The following is a 20,727-nucleotide window of genomic DNA, read 5'->3' on the forward strand; positions in this document are numbered from 1 at the left end:
TGTGCTTCAGTCTTAAGTATTTTCTGACTTTGTACCATTATCGAACCAGTGATATGCCTGCTTTATTTCAAGTGCAATAAATGAATTTTTAAAAAGGTTCTGAAAATATGTGTCTGCTTAAGCAAGTTCTCTCAATAGCCTGTTGGGTATTTGGGGTGTCCATATGTCAGAAGTCTTTGTTCTCAATCTATAGGGAAAATTGCCAAATACACTCCAGCGTTCCAGGCTTAAAAAGGTGCTAAAGAGAGCCTGCCCCGTTACCTGCATTCCAGTTCAGCTCACAATGAAAGGTAGAAAAATTACCTAGGTGCCTTTCACTGTGACTGCTCCAGTTGCAATAGACTTTATCTAATAAAGTGTTTATTACACTCAGAAAACAAAGCATATTCTGAAGAAAGAACCCACGGCTCCCATCTCTGACAGAACAATCTCTTTGAATTCTTTTGTTGATTTTGTCGATTTCTAAGAACCAGAGGATTGTTTTTTAAATCTGATTTTTATGCCAGCAGCACAATTTCCTCCTCAGTAAGTAGGACAGATTCATCCCACAAGCAACAATGGATGTGCTCCTGCTTAACTTGAGCATGAGAGATTAAGCTTCAAGCAGATATACTAAATGCCACCTCCCTGCTTACAGAGACTGCTCAGAGGCAGGAGTGCGGAGCCTCAGCTGTATTTTGTTCCTTGAACTGCCCGCTGATGAGCTGAGGCTGTCTGAGGCGGCCAAGCAGCCTTGACTGAGCGAGCTGTGAGAAGACTGTGGACTGGCAGGGCTGAAGCGATATGCCCCATTGCAGGGGCTTTCAGGCAAATTCCCTGCCTCCACATTGCACCCACCTTAGGAAAGTTGCCTCGCAGAAAGTACGCACTTTGCACCCGTTTGCTGAATATAAAAGAGAAAAATGAGGAGAGGAAAATGTGAGTTTAAAGAAAATGCACGGAGGCCTTGCACATAGAGATAGATGCCTTTCAGATCTTGCCGGATCTGAAATAAATGCTGCTATTTCTGACCCAACAGTTAGGCGGCACTGACTGGAAGAATTGCTAAGTTAAAAAAAAAAAAAAAGGTAAAATTAGCAAATGAACAAACTAGTAAAACACAAGGAAAATAAACAGCCCAGATCTACTGATAATATTTGATCAATCACGTTAGAAAATGATTTTTTGTTAGGAAAATAACACTTGCAATATGATGCTTTCCGAAGGGGTATTTGCCGTCTTTTAGAGACCAGTGTGTTGCCTAAAGAATCCTGCAGAATTATGAGGGTAACCATTATTCATACTGCTCTGAGGGCATCTTACATTGCTACTAAGTTTGCTCATTAGATATTACCTATAAAACTATAAAAGCAAAGTGGTGCTGTTTTTTTTACACAGACATGACTAAAATTCACCTGCTATCAATGTTAGAAACAGACTGAACCAAGCCATACAAAAGCATGAATGTACTGTTCTCACGGTGATGTAATTGGTGGCTACTTTGCTTGTTGAAATCTCGAACCATTCACAAACACATGCATATGTTTGTCGTTTACCCCTTTTCTCAGGTGCAAAGAAGGCTACCAAGGAGTCCGTTGTGATCAATTTCTGCCGAAAACTGATTCCATCTTATCGGATCCAAGTAGGTCAAGCGTTTTTCTTCTGTCTCTAACACAATATAAAACTCTGAGCCACAGTTGCTAACTCACTGACGGCTGTATCTCAGTTTTGTGTCTCTGAGTGCTGCCAAGGGTGGGAGCTCGGGACAGACACTCACATTCAAAGTTTGTTCAGAACTGTCTCTGTCCAGGTGTAGGTCTTCTCCAGGGATGGGGTCTGATTTCCAGATTCATCTCTACCACAACCCTCTGCTGGGAACTGCAGCAAGTCCTGCTCCCTTAGCATTCAGACTCCCCCACTATCACTCCATTATGAAAGCAAGAATATAGAAACATAAAAGACCTTATTTTTTATCCAAAAGAGTATTATGAGAACTATAGTATCGTATTGCTTCTTACCCACTGGTTGGTAATTTGTGAAAATATTAAACCTATTAACCTTTACCTTCCTAAAGTAAGGAAATACACATAAAAAATTATATAAGAAGTTTTCAAACCAACGGTGAAAACCTCATTTTTAGCAACACTCTTCGAGTATCAGCGACTACTGTACCAATGATAAATTATTTGGTTTTCCATTCATGAAAGAAGACAATTTGCCACTACAAAATATTGCCACTCATTAGTTTCTGTCTCTATACAGAGTAAAAAGTAACGTTCTATATGAATATGCCCAATTCTGGTCAAATGTGAAATTTTTACTTTATCTGTAAATGATCAGCTCTTTCAATGACTGCTACAATTGCATTGCCACTAAGGAAAAGGGGACTTTCAGTGAATCAGAAGTTTAGTTCAGTGAAGATAATGACAGACATTTCCAAATCGTAAAGGCAAGATTTTGGTTCTCTGAATACCAAACATGCATAGCATAAACTTTATCATGCATTGACAACAGCCAGAGGTCACCCGGTCTGTGAATGTGCACGTCGCTGCGTAACGACCATGTTTAGCCATCCTTCAACACCTTTTCAAAATGCATATTTCCATTTCCCCCTTGAATTTTTAGGTATGTTTCCTCGGGTAAATGTAATATTTTTTAAAAAGGAAATTCTTGTTTAATTCAGTTTGCTTGTGTTTTATCTTGTCAAGGCAAGCTGCCACTGTACAGCGTTCGCTCCTCTTTTTTTTGCAAATTTAGCTCTCCTAGAGAAAGGTGGTTGTTGCCTAAAAGCCAGCAACCAAGCTAGCCATGATCTGTGTTCTCTGAAATGTGAGGCTCTGGTCTATAGGAGTTTCCCAGGTAGGGGGCAGTTACTAGAACGTGTTGAATCTTTCCTATCTTGTGATTTTTGCCACTTGCTAAGCTGATGTCTAAAAGGTATGGTTGTGGCTAGAGACGTATAATTTGGAATACTAGAAATCTTACAAAGAAGAGTGGGTTTGCTGATTTCTTTCTTTCTCTTTTTATTCACTTTGATGTATTATACTTAGCTCCCCTCTTTGTTTTTTTTTTTTCCCTTCTTTCTTTCTCTTTCCTTCCCTTTTATGTCCCCTTTCCTTTTCTTCTCTTTATTATTTTCTTGCATCCCTTTATGCTTCCTCCCTTCCCCTCCCTTCCTTCCTCCCTCCCTCCCTCCCTCCCTCCCTCCTTCCCTCCCTCCCTTCCTCCCTTCCTTCCTTCCTTTCTTTCTCTTTTCCTATATAGCTGTGGAATATCTGTCCAGTACGGGTACCGGGACAGGGCTTGCATATGGTACAGAATGGGCAAAATAATCTTTCTTTACACAGTCTAATCAAACCTTTGCCATTCAGTTGAATATGATAGTCCATCACTGCAAAAGCTGAGAATGAGGCCACTATAAGGACTGTGTGCTTCTCAAAGAAAAATGATCCCATGATCAGAGTCACCAACCCTGAAAACCTTGGTCTCACATCCACAAAAATATTTAGTTCAACAATACTTACAATGGTGAAAAAATAGACACATTCTGAAAAACAAGATTATGTTTAAGTAGCACATTATGTGGCACATCGATCATGTTCCAGTAAATTATTAAAATAAGAGCTGTATGAAATAGTCCTATTAAGTGAAACAGCAAGTTAGAAAATTATTTTCATGTAAGATTGCAATAAGAACTTTCTTTGGTCCAAAGGTGGAAAAAAACATACATTAAAATGCTAAAAGGGAACTTTAAGTATTGGGGTTATAGAAGTATATGAAAAATTTTCCTTTTTATCCTGTTTTCTGTAAAATGACATATCATTATGTGAATCAAAATGCCAGGATGCCTTGTGTTGGGCCGCACGACACAGGCCTGCAAGCCCTGTGCTTGCCCAGCTTCAACACCAAAGGAAGAGCCCAGAGTCAGCAAGAGACAGCAGTGGCTTAGTGGATGAGGTAGCTTACATGTCCGAAGCAAGGTCCTGGAGCAGGACCCCACCATCTGTGGCAGATGGCGGGCAGAACATGGTGGCGGGCTTTGCTGGGGTGGGGGGCAGGGTCACCAGTTATAGGGGGAATTAACATCAGGTCGGCTCATTGGTTACCAGGGAAACCAGCAGAGGGACAGCCTGCTTCTCACTGCCCCTTTGATAAGCTATCAGAGTGGAGATGTTCTGATCTAAAGCTAGGACAGTCATTAGCTGGAGCCTGGGGCAAGTATGTAAGAACATCAGTCAGGTGAGTAGGGTGTAGGTGAAGCAGACGCTAGTCTAGTCGAGCAGGGGATGTCCAGAGAACAGCCATCTTGAGTGTCCTGACCATACACCTTGAAATTCAAAAAAACAAAACAAAACATTGAGAAACCTATGGATGAGTCCCTGTGACACAGTTTAAATGGGAAAAGCATTTACTTCCCATTCATCTATGCATGCATCTATTTACTTATGTGATCATTAATTCCTTCCCCAAATATTTTCTGAGCACCCACCAAGGGCCATCTATAATTGGTCAGATTCTCTTAGTACAGAAGTGTACAAACAGGATTTAGGCTCTAAGACCCCCAAGGCTAGTGAGGGAGAAAAACATGTAGACACATAAGCATGGGCCTGTTTCTGGCAGAAACATTTATTCCTTTGTGATCTTGGCAGATTTATTAAGCCCCCGAGCCTCGGGCTTGTCATCTGTATACTGCCAATAATAATACCTATAGGCATCTATCACCATGATTGACAGGAGGTCAGTTCCAGGTAAACATTAGCCTACTTCCTTGCTCATTCATTGTAATCATACTAATATGTGTTCAGAGTTTACGTGTGTTAGGCACTGGGCCAAAGGACTTTACTTGGATTATCTCATTAAACCCTCACAATCAAAGTCCAGCAGAGTTACTGGCAAATGACCACATTTTGTAGATGAAGAAATTAGGCCTCGGAGATATTAAATCAACTTGCTCAAGGTCCCACAGCTAGTTAATGCTGGAGTCTAACTTCCAATCCACATGACTTTGGGACCTGAGCTCCCAACTGCAGGGCTCTTTCCTTCCTTTCCTATGCCCCTCCTTCCTCTAGTTATTTTCAATATGATATTTATCACTCTAAATTTCATTGGCTGAAACTCAGTGACCTGCAGCAAACATTATTCTAAGGAGCAATATTTGCACAATTTTCATATCTTAATGCAGCAACTTGAGCTTCCATAGAGATGTAAATCCCTAATGAAATTTCCTTGTCAGAATTCTTGCTGAAGGATCGTTTAATTTGCTGCTCATGGTATCTTGGAATGACTCTGCTCTGGAAATAAGCATCCCTCCAACACCCTCCCTCTGCTTTTCCTCCTCTCTCCCTTTTCTTCTCTCTCTCCCTTCTTCTCTCCCCATTTTCTCATTGCATGTTCTATTTAGTGAAATCCTAAGGAACAGTGGGTAGAAGTCTCTGCTGTTTTATTCTCCCCCAGGCGATGCAGAGTTGATCAGAAATGTGTACCTTTGTCAATTAATTTATTATAATTATAATAATAATAATAACCTCAAGTTACATGCATTTAGGGAAGCAAAGCCAGGATGTCACTGTGAGAAACTCAATGGCTGATAGGACCAGTGTTTGCACTGTGGCCCCAGGCTGGGTCTTCAGACCTGTTATTCCAAAAACTCACAAGCTGAACCTGTAGTCAGCTCTACTCAGGAAGACTTGTATACACATAAGAATCAAACTTATACAATCTCTTGATGTCAGTTTTCGGAAAAGCATAATGCATTGTCAGATTACTCAAAACCTCATATGGACCCAGGGTATGGAAGCCACATTCCCATCACAAGGATGAATAAGCAGGGGTTCAGAAGAAAGACAGTGAGAGGAGCAGACTTTCATCAAGATCCAGAGGACGTGACCTTCTGTGGAGGAGCCAGGACCAGCTAATCTAGAATTCCTGAAGAGCTTATACCTGTCCCCTGCTTCCTACTGCTGCCAACACATGGATAGCCACTGTGAACTTCCAGGAAGCGCCGTCATCTTCTTGATGATTTCTAATGTAATTGCTTTGGAACAAATCCATTTTCCTCACAAATACAGGATCGACCTGTAGACTCCTGTTTTCTCTTATCTCCAGTACCCACCCAGGTCAGGTACCATCTCTAGCCTTAAGGCAGAGCTAGATGGAACTGAAGAACCATGAACTGGCCAAGGTTTCAGGCAGATATTGTCCTGGGTCTCCCCGCTTCAGTGCACATGTCAACCTGAGTTATCAGCAAGATCCTGATCTCATCCTTGGCCAAGGAAAGCCTGAGAGCAGCTCCAGAGAATGGCTTAAGAGGAGAATCAAAGAATGGTACAGGGTGGAAAAGACACCCATCTGCAGTGCGGGTCCTTTTCCTGACACACAGCCAGTGGTAACCATTTCCGGTCCTCACTGTGCCTTCCTGTCCACATCGGCATCTAATACCCAGTATCCTCAGGGCTGGAGGGAGCTGATAAGTTTGCAAGCCCCAAGTTTGGCACGGGGCTTATACAGCTTAAACTCTCAGTGTCATCTGCTCTTCCGCATGGGAGGATGGAGGCTAACTTCTATCTCTAGTCTATATAAACCATTAAAAGAAAATTTTCCACAGTTTACTGATCTAGTAGACTTTTATTCAGCAATTCATGAATCAGGCAGCATCCAATCCAGCAGATAGAAAGGAGCTCTGAAGAACTGTATAAGATGAGAGATTCTTAAAGACCAAAGTGACCAAGAACAAGGAAGTTAAACTGGGTGTTTGCTTATTGGTTAAAGCAAGGTTACACCACTTACATGGAGCAAAGGAAAGTCAGGTAACTCGTGCTGAGCAGGCAAGCACTGGTTGGTTAAGCTAAGCCTTTCTTTTCTGGGAGAGCCAAGCATAGAAACTTAGTTAAGTTTTTGTTTGCTGATATGAGACTTAGCATGAGTGACTCCATCTTGGTTTTAACCTGGTAACTTTAACAGTACTGTCTTACATTCATACTTTGGTTTCTTTGGATCTTAGAAACCAGGCTGTGCTCTCAGGGTGCCCTGTAAGATGCCAGCAGCCTGTCAGAATACGATTCAGATGAAGACTAGCAAAAAATACGATAGGAGTTTTTAGACTCTCCATCACTCCAAACTGGGCTTGTGTACCCCAGCTTCTCAGGAACAATCACTTTGCAGATCCAAAAAGTAAATTTGCCGTGACATGTGGTTCTAGCCACAGAGGGAGCACCAGGCAGTGAACCAGTTCACAGAACCCTCTTCAGAATGGTTTGCAGGGACAACTAACTCATCAGGTCTGAGCACTATTGGTCTCCTTCTCTGTGTACCAGGAAGCAGATTGGGTCATCACTTACCCAGTGCCCAAACCAGTCAGCCCAGGGCAGAGCGGTGGTGCTTTGCCATGTGTGGCACAGTGAGGGAGAGGGAAACTTGGGAGAGCCTCCAAGAGCCAATGTGGGGCCTGGGAGCCCAAGCAGGAGTTGACTAAGCAGTTGCAGAGGTTTCCTTGAAGGGTATCAATGGGGAGTTTCCCAAAGAGACCCATGTTCCACCCTTTTGCCTTTCCCGATTTCATGTAGTATATGGAAAAGTGTGCAGTGTGACAACTACTAGATGGAAGGGTGTAAGAAAAGGTCCTCTGAATCAGGAGTTAAAAGATCTTGATTCTAATCCTGTGACCACTTGCTCTTAGCAGTGTGGCCTTGGGTGAATCACAGTGCAATTGAGCCTCAGTTTCTTTATCTGTAGAAGAAACCTCCAGGCACCCTGGTTAAAAGAAGAAAACAGCCCTCAGTACCGAGCAGGCTGTCCCTGCAAGCCATTCAAAAGTAGGGTCAAATGCACAGCTGAAATAATCTTTTTACTCATTCCTTCACTTATCCCCTAAGTAATTAAGCACATATAAAGTACACCATGCTGTGGATTCAAACGGTAGTAATTAAGGATCCTACCATCAATAAACTCATAGTCTAGAAAACTGCATTTATTTAAATTGAATTATAGACTCCAAAGAATGTGCTGTCTGTAAGACATTAAAGTGTTTTTTTTCATTCACTCATTCAACTCTTACTAATAGTTTGACATGGGACACGTTGCTTAACCTTGATGGGTCCTGGTTTTCTTCTTTATAAAATAAAATATTAATTGTCTCTATTGCAGACAGCTATTGTTGGATTAAATAAAATCTATTCAGAGTAGTTTGTGCTTGACACATGGTGAAAACTCAATAAAAGTTATCTAGTATTATCATTATTTTTTATCTTAACTGTTATTATTGCCTTTATAACTGCATGGTATTTGCTGCATGAGACATATTATCTGACCTCAAATATCTTCAGTTGCATAGAGGCAAGAAAAAATTGTACAAACAAGTACAAATAATACACATAAAAGACCAGACAGTTTAAGGAACTATCATCAAAATGGGGGACAATAAAAATTCACATGAAGTGGAAGGAAAGGCTTATCTAGGCAGGAGCATGACAGTGAGTTTTTCACATGGGGTGCTGTGGCTGTGTACTGTTGCACAGGCTGCACACTGCCCAACTTTACAAGTATCATTTGTACTGAAGTGTGAATGAGTCTCTATGGAGTTGGGCTACATGGTCCTGGGTAGGAAATTTCCATTAATAAGTTAGATGGAGAAACAGAAGGTTCTTGAGGGCACAAAGCATAAACTAATAACCACTTGCTCTTGGCCCATTAATCCTTACTGATGAGAGGGGATGTCTTCCAGACTGAAATCTACTCAGAATACTTAAGTCCCCTACATTACTCTGCCCTCCAGTAGCCATAAAAGCATTGTTAGTAGAATGTATTAATATGTAAAATTTGCAATTCTTAATACCCTTTTTCTGGCGTTGAAAGAAGAGTACCAGAATTATCAGCTTTTGATCATGCCTCTTTGAATCTTACAAAGTCTATCAATTCTATCAGATCTATGCTGTTTTTAGATATTTGATTGCTAACCTAACTTTTACCAATTAAACATGCTAATGCACACCATTTCTAGAACAGTAGGAAGATTAATATATTTACAAGAAAGAAAAAATTTCTCATGATCACATCACTCAGAGTTTACCACTAATAATCATTTTAGCTCATAGCATTCCAACTGTTTTGTAATTTTTATGTGGAATATATAGTCACCCAAATTTGGAAAATATGTATGTTTACATTTAATATATGTCCTTTAAAAAATAATTTGTAAGCCATGCATTGCAAAATGTGGTGAGATTACACATAATTTTTCTTAACATTTTTCTCTATTTTTCTAATTTTCTACAATACATATTTATTAACAGTACTTATTAAAAGAATGATAATAACACTTTTTGATGCATCTACATGCCAGGCACTGTTCTAAGCATTTTTCAGATAATCGTCAGATGGCTCTTTGAAGTAGATACAATAAAACCCCCCATTTTAATGATGAAGAAACTGAGACAAAGATAAGTCAAACTGTTTGCTCAAGGATACACTTTAAGTAAGTGGTAGGGCTGGAATTTGAACCCCATAAGTTATGCAGTCTAAATATGAAAAATGAAAAGACAGTCTCAAAAGTTGACAGTAGCTCTTTCCCATAGAGTTATAATCATTATGATTCCTCTTATTGGTCCCCTTCCTTTGAACATCATTATTTTTCTGTGTGACATTTCAGACTCTGCTGTATTAGACTTTGAGGTATCTGCTGAGACATTATGTATGGGTCCCTTTACAAAACTGTGGGCCGGGATGAAGGAGGGAGAATGCCGTCTAGTTTTATCTAGTTTTATTTTTCCAACTGCCACTTCAGTCCCTGGCAGAACAGGGCAGTCTCCAAGGCAGGTGGGTGAGGGAGTCCTACCACGGTGTAAGTGAGCGTGTCCTGTGGTGATGTTCTCTGTTTTTTTTTTTTTTTTTAATTTTTCTTGGAATATAGTTGACTTACAATGTTGTATTAGTTTCAGGTGTACAGCAAGGTGAATCAGTCATATATATATATCCATTCTTTTCAGAATCTTTTCCCATATGGGTTATTACAGAATATTGAGTAGAGTTCTCTGTGCTATACAGTAGGTCCTTATTAGTTATCTATTTTATATATAGCAATGTGTACATGTTAATCCCTATCTCCTAATTTATCACTTCTCTCCACGTTTCCACTTTGGTGACCATAAGTCTGATTTCAAGATGTGTGAGTCTGTTTCTGTTTTGTAATTAAGTTCATTTGTATCATTTTTATTAGATTCCACATATAAGTAATATTGTATGGTATTTGTCTTTCTCTGACTTACTTCACTTAATATGATAATCTCCAGGTCCATCCATGTTGCTGTACATGGCATTATTTCATTCTTTTGTATGGCTGAGTAATACTCCATTGTATATATGTACCACATCTTTTTTTTTTTTAATTAATTAATTTAATTTTGGCTGCACTGGGTCTTCGTTGCTGCACACGGGCTTTCTCTAGTTGCGGCGAGCAGGGGCTACTCTTCCTTTCAGTGCATGGGCTTCTCATTGTCGTGGCTTCTCTTGTTGTGGAGCACAGGCTATAGGTGCATGGGATTCAGTAGTTGTGGTAGACAGGCTCAGCAATTGTGGCTCACGGGCTCTAGAGTGCAGGCTCAGTAGTTGTGGCGCACAGGCTTAGTTGCTCCACGGCATGTGGGATCTTCCTGGACCAGGTATCGAACCCGTGTCCCCTGCATTGGCAGGCTGATTCTTAACCACTGTGCCACCAGGAAAGTCCCTACAACATCTTCTTTATCCATTCCTCTGTTGATGGACATTTAGTTTGCTTCCATGTCTTGGCTATTGTAAATAATGCTGCAGTGAACATTAGGGTGCAGGTATCTTTTCGAATTATGATTTTTCTCCAGATATATGCCCAGAAGTGGGATTGCTGGATCATATGGTAGTTCTATATTTAGGTTTTTAAGGAACTTCCACACTATTCTCCATAATGGTTGCACCAATTTACATTTCCATCAATAGTGTAGGAGGGTTCCTTTTTCTCCACACCCTCTCCAGCATTTATTGTTTGTAGATTTTTTGATGATGGCCATTCTGACAAGTGTGAGGTGATACCTCATTGTGATTTTGATTTGCATTTCTCTAATAATTACTGATGTTGAACATCTTTTCATGTGCTTTTTGGCCATCTGTACGTGTTCTTTGGAGAAGTGTCTACTTAGATCTTCTGCCCATTTTGGGATCGGGTTGTTTGCTTTTTGAATATGTAGCTGCATGAGTTGTTTGTATATTCTGGAGATTAATCCCTTGTTGGTTGCTTTGTTTGCAAATATTTTCTCCCATTCTGTGGACTGTTTTTGTTTTGTTTATGGTTTCCTTTGCTGTGCAAAAACTTTTAAGTTTAATTAGGTCCCATTTGTTAATTTTTGTTTTTGTTTTCATTACTCTAGGAGGTGAATCAAAAAAGATATTGTTTCGATTTATGTCAGAGAGTGTTCTAGTTATGTTTTCCTCTAAGAGTTTCATAATATCCGTCCTTACATTTAGGTCTTTAATCCTGCCGTGAGGCTTCCACTCTGCCCACACCTACCTCTCTGAACAGGAAATCCTAGCAGCACTCTCCTTCCCTGCCTAGAGGGCACCTACACCTGTGGTTGGTGTAAGCCGGAAGTTGCGTAGCCCACGGGTTACCTGCTCTGGGAGGCTTCAGTTCAGAATGGGGCTCTGGTTCCACCCCTCCCCCACTGCCCTTCCCCTACCCTCTCCAATTTGAGGGATCTAATAGGGTTCTTACTACTCACACAAGCTGTTGATAGCCTGAGTACGTTCAGCCTTCAGTACAGTTTAATTTTATATACACAGTATTTTCAGTTTATTTCTATATTTGTCATATTTGGCTAATTACTTATGCATGAGGGTGGCACCTCCCCACCAGAGATTTATACATTGATGTAACTTTCTTCCAGTATCCATAAAGTATTGCCATTTTCACTGAAAATCTATGTGGAGATAACCTTTACTGAGTATTCCAGTGGCCTTTTTATTTGGAAGTTTCCAAGTGGTACACTTTGAGCATAAGAAGAATTGAAAGAAAAATGGTGGAAAGTTTCGCCAAGAGTATCTGAAGATTAAAAACAAAGAAACAGTAACCACAAGACTAAATTGGCCTTTACCCAAGGGTGTACAGGGCATCTGAGATTACCTTGCTCATAGCTTTTTGTGTTTCCTCCTCATACTCCATTTTGGATAAATTTAAATCACATCTAATAACATTACATGCATCACTAGAGAGTTACCACTACCCTCTATGAAATAGAGAAAAAAAAATAATGATTTTCCTCTATGTTAGTAAGCCTTTCCTAAATGCATCTATTTATTTACATCCTGTGCACAGAAGCTGTTATGTTTTGGAGATAAATAGCAGAATTACTTGTTAATTTTGAAAGTGTTTTATATGATGCTGTTGCTGGGAGATGACCAATATAGTGCTGTACCAAGCTGCACACCCCCCATCCTCCTTTCCTTGAGAGAGCTATTTTGAGAGAGCATGATAGAGCAATTTCACTCTTGTGTAACTAACATGAAATGGAATGATTTGAGCTATTACCATCTTCATTTCTAATTTGGTACTACCATCACTCTTTCATTTTTTATCTAGTTTTAAAAATTGGACATGCAAATTGTAAATAGCCTCTCATAATGTGGATTGTAAAGATGAGACAGAAAAGTATGAAAATCTACCACATTGTTGTCAATAATCAGAGACACAGGGTTATGGGTTTTCTCTTAATACTAAAGTCATATTTTTAATTCCAACAGAGATGTTTTCACGGAATGAGGACATACTGTGTGGCAGACATTGTCTATGCCACTATCTCTACTTCCTCGTTTATTACCCACCCCTTACTTGGGGTTATTCTATAGTTGAGGAAACTAAGATTCAGAGAAATTAATTAACCCATCAAAATCACTGAGTTTCTAAGAATTTAAATTCTAATCTGTAGATTATACCCTTTAGCTTTCCAAGTACTTTCTCTTAGGGACCAATAAAGTGTTTGTGTTTTTATTTTTAAGCCAAGGAACTGATGTTTCAAGGACAAAGTAACACAGAAGTTGGTTTTAGAATGTTTGTTGCAATAGGAGCTTTTTATTTATTTATCTATTTATTTATCTAGATAGATCTATCTCTCTGTCCTTTGATTGTTTGCTTGATTGATTTTTCATGAGGAGTTAAGGGCAAGGCATTCTCCATCATGGCTAGTGGTATGCTTAAAAATTCAACTTAAAATAGGTGAAAAGATGGGTGCATAATTAGTACAGTTTGGGATAGAATGCTGTATTAAGCTATACAGTACAAGGTGCATAGTCTAGTTCCTAACACACAACAAGCACTTGATGAAATTGTGAGCAGTTATAATGAATTTTTGATGATTTGTTTTATATGAGAATAAACTTTTGAGAACAGGCACTGGATCTTCTAAATTTCTGGCTCTCTTAACTTTTCAGTCTCCCCTTATGAATAGAGGTTAACTATTCAGTTTTACTGGTTGGTATGTCCATTGTCTCCATTTTCTTTGGAATCTTGAAAACCAGTCCTTTTAAGAAAGTTCGGTGGTGTAAAAATTAATGTGGAATCGATCTGGCAGATAGACACTTGATTCCCCACTGTGTTTTAAACCATGAGGAGGTTTTCAAATTTTCAGTTTTTCCTGGTTTCTTGTCTTCACAGCAGTGCTCTGTAATTATGCCTGAGGGAAGTTTCCAGATATTGGGCATATCCCGCCTCAGTGGTCTAGGAACACATTCCAGACCCAATCGGAGTGTTTCGTGGATAATCTGGAAATGTTTCCCCTCAATTAAGAATGAACAATGAGGAATTTAAAACGCAAACATTTCTATAATGTAAGCCAATTCTGATATAAATAACATTTATTAAGGACCTATTTTGGTTCATGCAAGAAACTTTGCCAGGTACACTCACATATGTTGTATAGGTTATCATTTAACTCTGACAAGTACAAGACAAAATAGTTATTTCTATCCCCATTTATTTTTGAACAATACAAACAAGACTAAGTAGGCAATATCTAGAGGAAGAAAACTGTGGAGATTTATTGTGGAAATAAGAAGACAAATTGAGAGAAATAGCGTGCTCTAATATAGAACATATTTTGTAAAAGTCTATTGTTTCTTGAATATATTTCACTATAGTTTCAAATAAAATCCTCAGACTATTTCTTAAACCTTTATTTTAGTTTTTCTTTATTTTTGTGTGTGTGTTTCATTATGAAATTTAATCAGCAGATTGTTAAAAAATAAAATGCAGATTCTACAGGAGAACAGGGATTGTGTTGGGTTTGGTTACCACCATATCCCAAGTATTGTACCTAACATGCTTCCATCATATCAGACGTAGAAGTATATTTGATTGAATTAGTGAAATAGAAACTTGTCCAAGTTTACATGTTTTTCTACTTCTCATTTTTAAATATGTTTTTTAGTCCATCCACTTCAAAATTTAGTATCAACTCAATGTCTACGACTTTGCTAAGTGTTATGAATAATTAATATAGTAACAATATTTTAAAATACAATTTTTGGCTTAATTTAATTTTAGGATAGTAATACATTCCTAGGATTCAAATCAAACAGTATAAAAAGGTTTAAGATTAAAGTCTTCTATCCCATTCCCCATTCACCCATTTCTCCTCTCACAGGCAATCAGTGTTGTTAGTGTCTTATAAAACTTTATAGTTATTTTATAATATATTTATAAATGAAAGTAATGTATTTATTATAAATACATTATATTTATAATATATTATTATACTATATTTATAATATAGTATATTATAAATAAGTAATATATTTCTAAAAGCAAAATGAACCAAAAATCCCCCCCTTTTTGTATAAGTAACAGCTGATAGTACACACTGCTCTGTATTTTGCTTTTCCACTTAGCAGTGGATCTTCAAGGTAATTTTATTTCAGTACCTATAGAACATTTGCATTCTTTTTACAATTGAATAGCCTATTTCTTTTTACATCAATTGCGTATAACATAATATGACAAATAGCATCTTATGTGTGGATTTGCATTTAGGTTATTTTTTTATTTACAGTATGCTGTTTTAAACAGTATGAGGGATAAATTTCTGGAAGTAGAACATCTGAATCCCAAATATGTACCTCTGTAGATATTGGGCTTGTCCTCATTGTCAGTCCTCCAGTCGTACCATTTTAAACTCTCACACCTTCTCCAAACCTTCTGTTTCTGCAGTCTCTTCAACACAACATATTGCTTTATCAAACTACTTTATCTTTGTTCAGACTTAGAAGGGTGCTAGTCATGTAGTTTTTAATCTAATTTCTTTTACGATGAGTGACATGGAGCATCGTTTCATATGTTTAAAAGCTAGTTTCCTTTCTTGTGAACTCTCTTAATATCCCTTGGTGAGTTTTCTGTTCAGTTTTTGTAATGGTTTGTAGGAGTTGTTTATATGTAAAGGAATTTAGGCCTTTGATAGTGAGTGATATGAGGTTGAAATCGTTTGTTTTTTCTTTTAACATTTACATTTTGTCTTTGGTTATAGTAGTTTGTGCCAAGCAGGAAACATACTTCCTTCCTTCCTTCCTTCCTTCCTTCCTTCCTTCCTTCTTTTCTCTTCTTTCTTTCTCATAGTATAATTGAATGAATCAATTACTTTCTTTTGGGGCTACTGGGTTTTGTGTAATACTTTGAAAAGCTCTTTCTCACTAACTTTATTCAATAGTTTTCCCATATAAATTGGATAGTTTTATTATTTTATGCTTAAATCTTGAAAAAGATATAGATTTCTTTTTTCCTAGATGATTACACAGATTCCCAAGATGATTTTGTTAGTAATATAATTATCAGTAGCATGTATGTTCATAACTTAAATGGCATTTATGTATTAAATATCATATATGTATAAATAAAATATAAAAGGCATAACTAAATATCAAATATTTATTTGGTTCTATTTCTGATCTTCCTATTTTGTGCCATTGACCTATTTGTGTAATATTCTTAACTAAAATACATAGGAGGAGGCAGTCTCCTTCAGTTACCCAAACCCATCCCGCCAGATTTTCTGACTATTTGGGTTTCATTAACTAATTCACTACCCACAACTTATTAGTAATATAGATTTGGGGGCTGTATGTTACATTTAAAGGTAGCCATGATGGGCCATGAGTTAATGAAGCAGAAGAAGACAGGTGGCAAATAAATAAATAAATAAAATAAGGGAGATGAAGAGAGAGAGAGACAGAGAGAGACAAAAGCCAGGAGGAAGACTTGCCAACATTTCCAAAGGACGAAGCTTAACCCCAGTAAATTGGCAACTACCTTATCATCCAGAGATCAATCTCACTGTTTGATAGCACTCTTTGCTTTATAAGATCCCTCCATCTTCACACTTTTTAAGGAGGTTTCATTTTCTAAAACAAATATATATTAGTTTAACATAAAAATTTATATTATTGGGGGTGACTCATTACTGGTCTATATTATCATAATATCAGAAGTTAGTGATACTAGTAATTTAGTATGTGATGAGCATGAGCAGAAACATGCCAACAATTGTACAACTGCAGACTACTGTGCTATTAATAATCTTGGAATTGAACTGTTCAACATTCATGTTGGTCAGCACATCAAAGAATGCTGAAACTGACATCTTTTTTGTGCTGATAGAGAAGAACCAGATGATATCTCAAGTTGGAACCCTGGGTTCCTTAGAAAAGAAGTTTACCTGGGAAATGGTCAGGGGCAGAAGGATATATCTCATGAATAGCTCAGATAATTTTATTCTTCCTATTCCATTCCTAACAAGCATGATTCAGGACAATCTTCAAGGCATTATCAGCAAAGAAAAATATGAATGCCGCTTTTTTTCTTTTTTCTTAATGTGCACATTACTATTTTAATGCATTTTTAAAAATTTGTATTGGCGTATAGTTGGCTTACAATGTTGTGTTAGTTTCTGGTGTATAGCAAAGTAAATCCATTCTTTTTCAGATTCTTTTCCCATGTAGGTTATTACAGAATATTGAGTAGAGTTTCCTGTGCTATACAGCAGGTCATTATTAGTTATCTATTTTTTATATATAGTAGTGTGTATATGTCAATCCCAATCTCCTAATTTATCACTTCCCTCCACATTTCCCCTTTGGTAAGCATAGGTTTGATTTTGAGATCTGTGAGTCTGTTTTTGTTTTGTAAATAAGTTCATTTGTATTATTTTTATTAGATTCCACATATAAGTAATATCATAGGGTATTTGCCTTTCTCTGTCTGACTTACTTCACTTAGTATGATAATCTCTAGGTCTATCCGTGTTACTGTAAATGGCATTATTTCATTCTTTTGTATGGCTGAGTAATATTCCATCGTATATATGTATCACATCTCCTTTATCCAGTTGTCTGTTGATGGAAATTTAGGTTGCTTCCATGTCTTGGCTATTGTAAATAGTGCTGCAGTGAACTTCTAGATGCAGGTATCTTTTCGAATTATGATTTTCTACAGATATATGCCCAGAAGTGGGATTGCTGGATCTTATGATAGTTCTATATTTAGTTTTTTAAGGAACTTCCACACTATTCTCCATAATGACTGTACCAATTTACGTTCCCACCAATAGTGTAGGAGGGTTCCTTTTTCTCCACACCCTCTCCAGCATTTATTGTTTGTAGATTTTTTGATGATGACCATTCTGACAGGTGTGAGGTGATACCTCATTGTGGGTTTGATTTGCATTTCTCTAATGATTACTGATGTTGAACATCTTTTCATGTGCTTTTTGGCCATCTGCCACTGTCTTTTTCATGTGTCCCAGTTTGTGTGGTGCCCAGAAGCAGAATATATAGTCAGATGTATCCATCCTCCCTTGTCCTAAACAAGCAGTTATTAGTATACTTTTTTTGTAGTCATAACTCCATCTACCATTGATGGAGTTATGTGTGCTCTTCTATAATCTCATAATAGTTTGTATATTCTTCTCAACATGGTCAGCCTGGAAAGGGATCTGCCATTTACTGGATACCTAATATCTCTTATTTTTCCACACTTAATTTCATTTCATCCCTGTCTCTCTGCCCCAGAAGCCTCTGAGATTAATATTATTTGTTGCCATTTTGCAGGTGTGATGCTGGGTCATAGTTTTAGGTGAGGCTTAAGCAATAAGCTTCACTCACAGCTGTATTAGCGGCAGGGAAAGGACAGCTCTGACATCCTTGGCTTCCACAGGGGGAGATTCCTGAAAGAAGAGAGAGGACTACTGCAACCAAAGGAAGTTTATACAGGTTAGGCAAGAGAAATACCTACAAAAATAGAGAAAACCATTCTACTGTTAATGAACTACTTATAAACAATCACAGACCAAAATTTGATACATAATTTATTTTCTACTTGTCCTTAGGATCTGATGTTGGGTCTAGGTGTCCCATCTATTTCACATTTCTCTGATCTTCCAGTTGAGTATTGCAATCAAAGAAGAAAGTAAACTTGACTTTGCTTGTTCTTCATAAAGCCAGGTTGCCCCTCAGTGAGGCCAACATCTTCCACTTGTTAGCACTGACCAATATCTCATAAATGCGTTTTTGCATTTTGTTGTATTTAGCATGCTCACTGATTTATAGTCTAAGGATTTACTTTATACACTTCTCTTCTCTAAATGTGAAAATATATGGTTTTCGGTCCTGCAGTGAATCCTCTAAGAAAGCAGATGGTAGATTAGATCTCAGTCCAAAGTTCTCTCTCTCAGGATCTGGGATATAATCCAGTCAGCCTGGGACCCTAAAACTCATTTGTACTGAAATGCTCTCTTATCCATCATTCTGTACTTCGACAGCTCTTTTTTTTATGTCTGTTCAGCCTTTTGTACAAAACTTGCTTCTCCTTGAAAGAAAATATGACTATACTTAACACACTGATTAATTTTATTTTATCTTAATCATGAATAACTTTATACAGGTATACCCCAGAGATATCGCAGGTTTGGTTTCAGGCCACTGAAATAAAAGGGATATCACAATAAAGCAAGTCACATGAACTTTTTGGCTTCCCAGTGCATATAAAGCTATGTTTACACTCTACTTAGTCTACTAAGTGTGCATTATCTCAAAAAAAATAATCTATATACCTTAATTAAAAATACTGCTGAAAAATTCTAACCATCTTCTGAACCTTCAGTGAGTTGTAGTAGTAACATCAAAGATCACTGATCCCAGATCACCATAAGAAATATAATAGTGATGAAAAAGTTTGAAATATTGTGAAACTTACCATAGCATGATCCAGAGACATGAAATAAGCAAATGCTGTTGGAAAAATGGTACCCACAGACATTCTTGATACAGGGTTGCCACAAACCTTCAATTTGCGAAAAACATGATATCTCTTAAGTACAATAAAGTGAAGGGCAATAAAACAAGTTATGCCTGTACCAGCATCTTCAAACGGCAGGCAAATCTTTCCCTGTTTTTTCTCTTGCTCTAGAATACCAAACCCTTCCTTCCGTCCCCCAATTCAATTCTTCTTTTGGCCTTTGCATCTTTTCCTTTTAAGATCTAAATGTTCAGGTTTCTGAACCTGTATTTATAGGTCTCTGTCAACTGTTTTTATCATTAAAGTAGTATAGTTTCAGTAAACCTGAGAGAAGAATAACCAGTTGTGAGTGGAAATGGGTCACTCAGAGGCCAGTGTAATGCTGACTGTACCACAATGACTCTGAGGTCCCCTTGTCATTCGGTGGAAACAACTGAGGGGAACAAGCCTATCTATGAAGCGTGCTAGTGTGTTAGTGGTTTCCTGACCAGTTCGAACTTGATCTTTTTCTCTACTTCGCATGTAATGTCAGAGAATGGGAAAACTGTTATATTTTTAAGGGAAATTCAGTATAAGGAATTAAGTAAGCACGCATTTTCCCCATCATTTATAATTACTGATGAAGCCAAGACTTAAAATGTTTATAAAATCATTTGGTAAAAGAAAGGAAGGCAACCATACATATGACGAATTTTACAAAATAATGTATGTGAAATTCTTCTCAAGGATAAATGTGTACTTATCTCGAAAAATTCAAATTGAACTTTACAATCAGATCATGTGCTTTCCCAAGGATGTCCCACCTGTGCCCTATATACATATGCACTAATTGTGATTCACTGATTTATTTGATTGTGCACATAAAATATATAAGCAGTGCCTTTCACAAGGGACTACAGATTCTCCCTTTTAGAGTTGAGAAAGAAAGATACAGACCCTGTCCTCATGGAACTTATAAGAATAAATAATTATACTAGTAAGTAAGTAATTAATATTTGTGAAAAATGCCATGAAGTAAACATCCAGAATTCAATAATGATATAAGACGCAGAAATTGAACCTTTTTGGGAGGAGGGTTGTGGACCAAGCACTGTTCTAAGCAGATAGGCAAAGCATCTATTCTTATCTATGTGATTGGTGAGATACTGATTCAGAATAAACAGAGTAATAAGTATATACACAATCTTAACAGGCAGTGATGCGTATTTGAGTAGAGAATGATTGGATTGCTATTTTATTTTCAATTTGATCAGAAAAGAAATATTATTTAAACTGAGATCTGAATAACAAGAGAGGAAAAGCCTTTGAGGGAAATACATTCCATGAAGAGAAAACATCCAAGACCCTAAGCCTGGGGTAAACCTGATATGTTCAAAATAAAACGTACACATACGTATAAAAGGCCGGAATGATGACACATAGGATGAAGACCAAGATGACCATATAATTGTCCT

The 20,727-nt window shown here is 37.7% G+C and overlaps 1 protein-coding gene across 7 annotated transcripts in view; it reads left to right on the forward strand.

The window, feature by feature from the left end:
* The window catches only part of NRG3 (neuregulin 3), a gene marked incomplete at both ends in the record, with an annotated part of 1,059,148 nt that overhangs the window by 813,634 nt on the left and 224,787 nt on the right, over positions 1-20,727 (forward strand). For all 7 annotated transcript variants that reach the window (XM_082673011.1, XM_082673008.1, XM_082673012.1 and 4 more), the window contains one exon: positions 1,548-1,621. In XM_082673011.1, the coding sequence (XP_082529137.1) occupies positions 1,548-1,621 (74 nt within the window). The remainder of the gene's footprint in view (positions 1-1,547; positions 1,622-20,727) is intronic.

The sequence above is a fragment of the Grampus griseus genome (genome assembly GCF_964374135.1).
Source record: "Grampus griseus genome assembly, chromosome: 16".
Taxonomy (NCBI): Eukaryota; Metazoa; Chordata; class Mammalia; order Artiodactyla; family Delphinidae; genus Grampus; species Grampus griseus.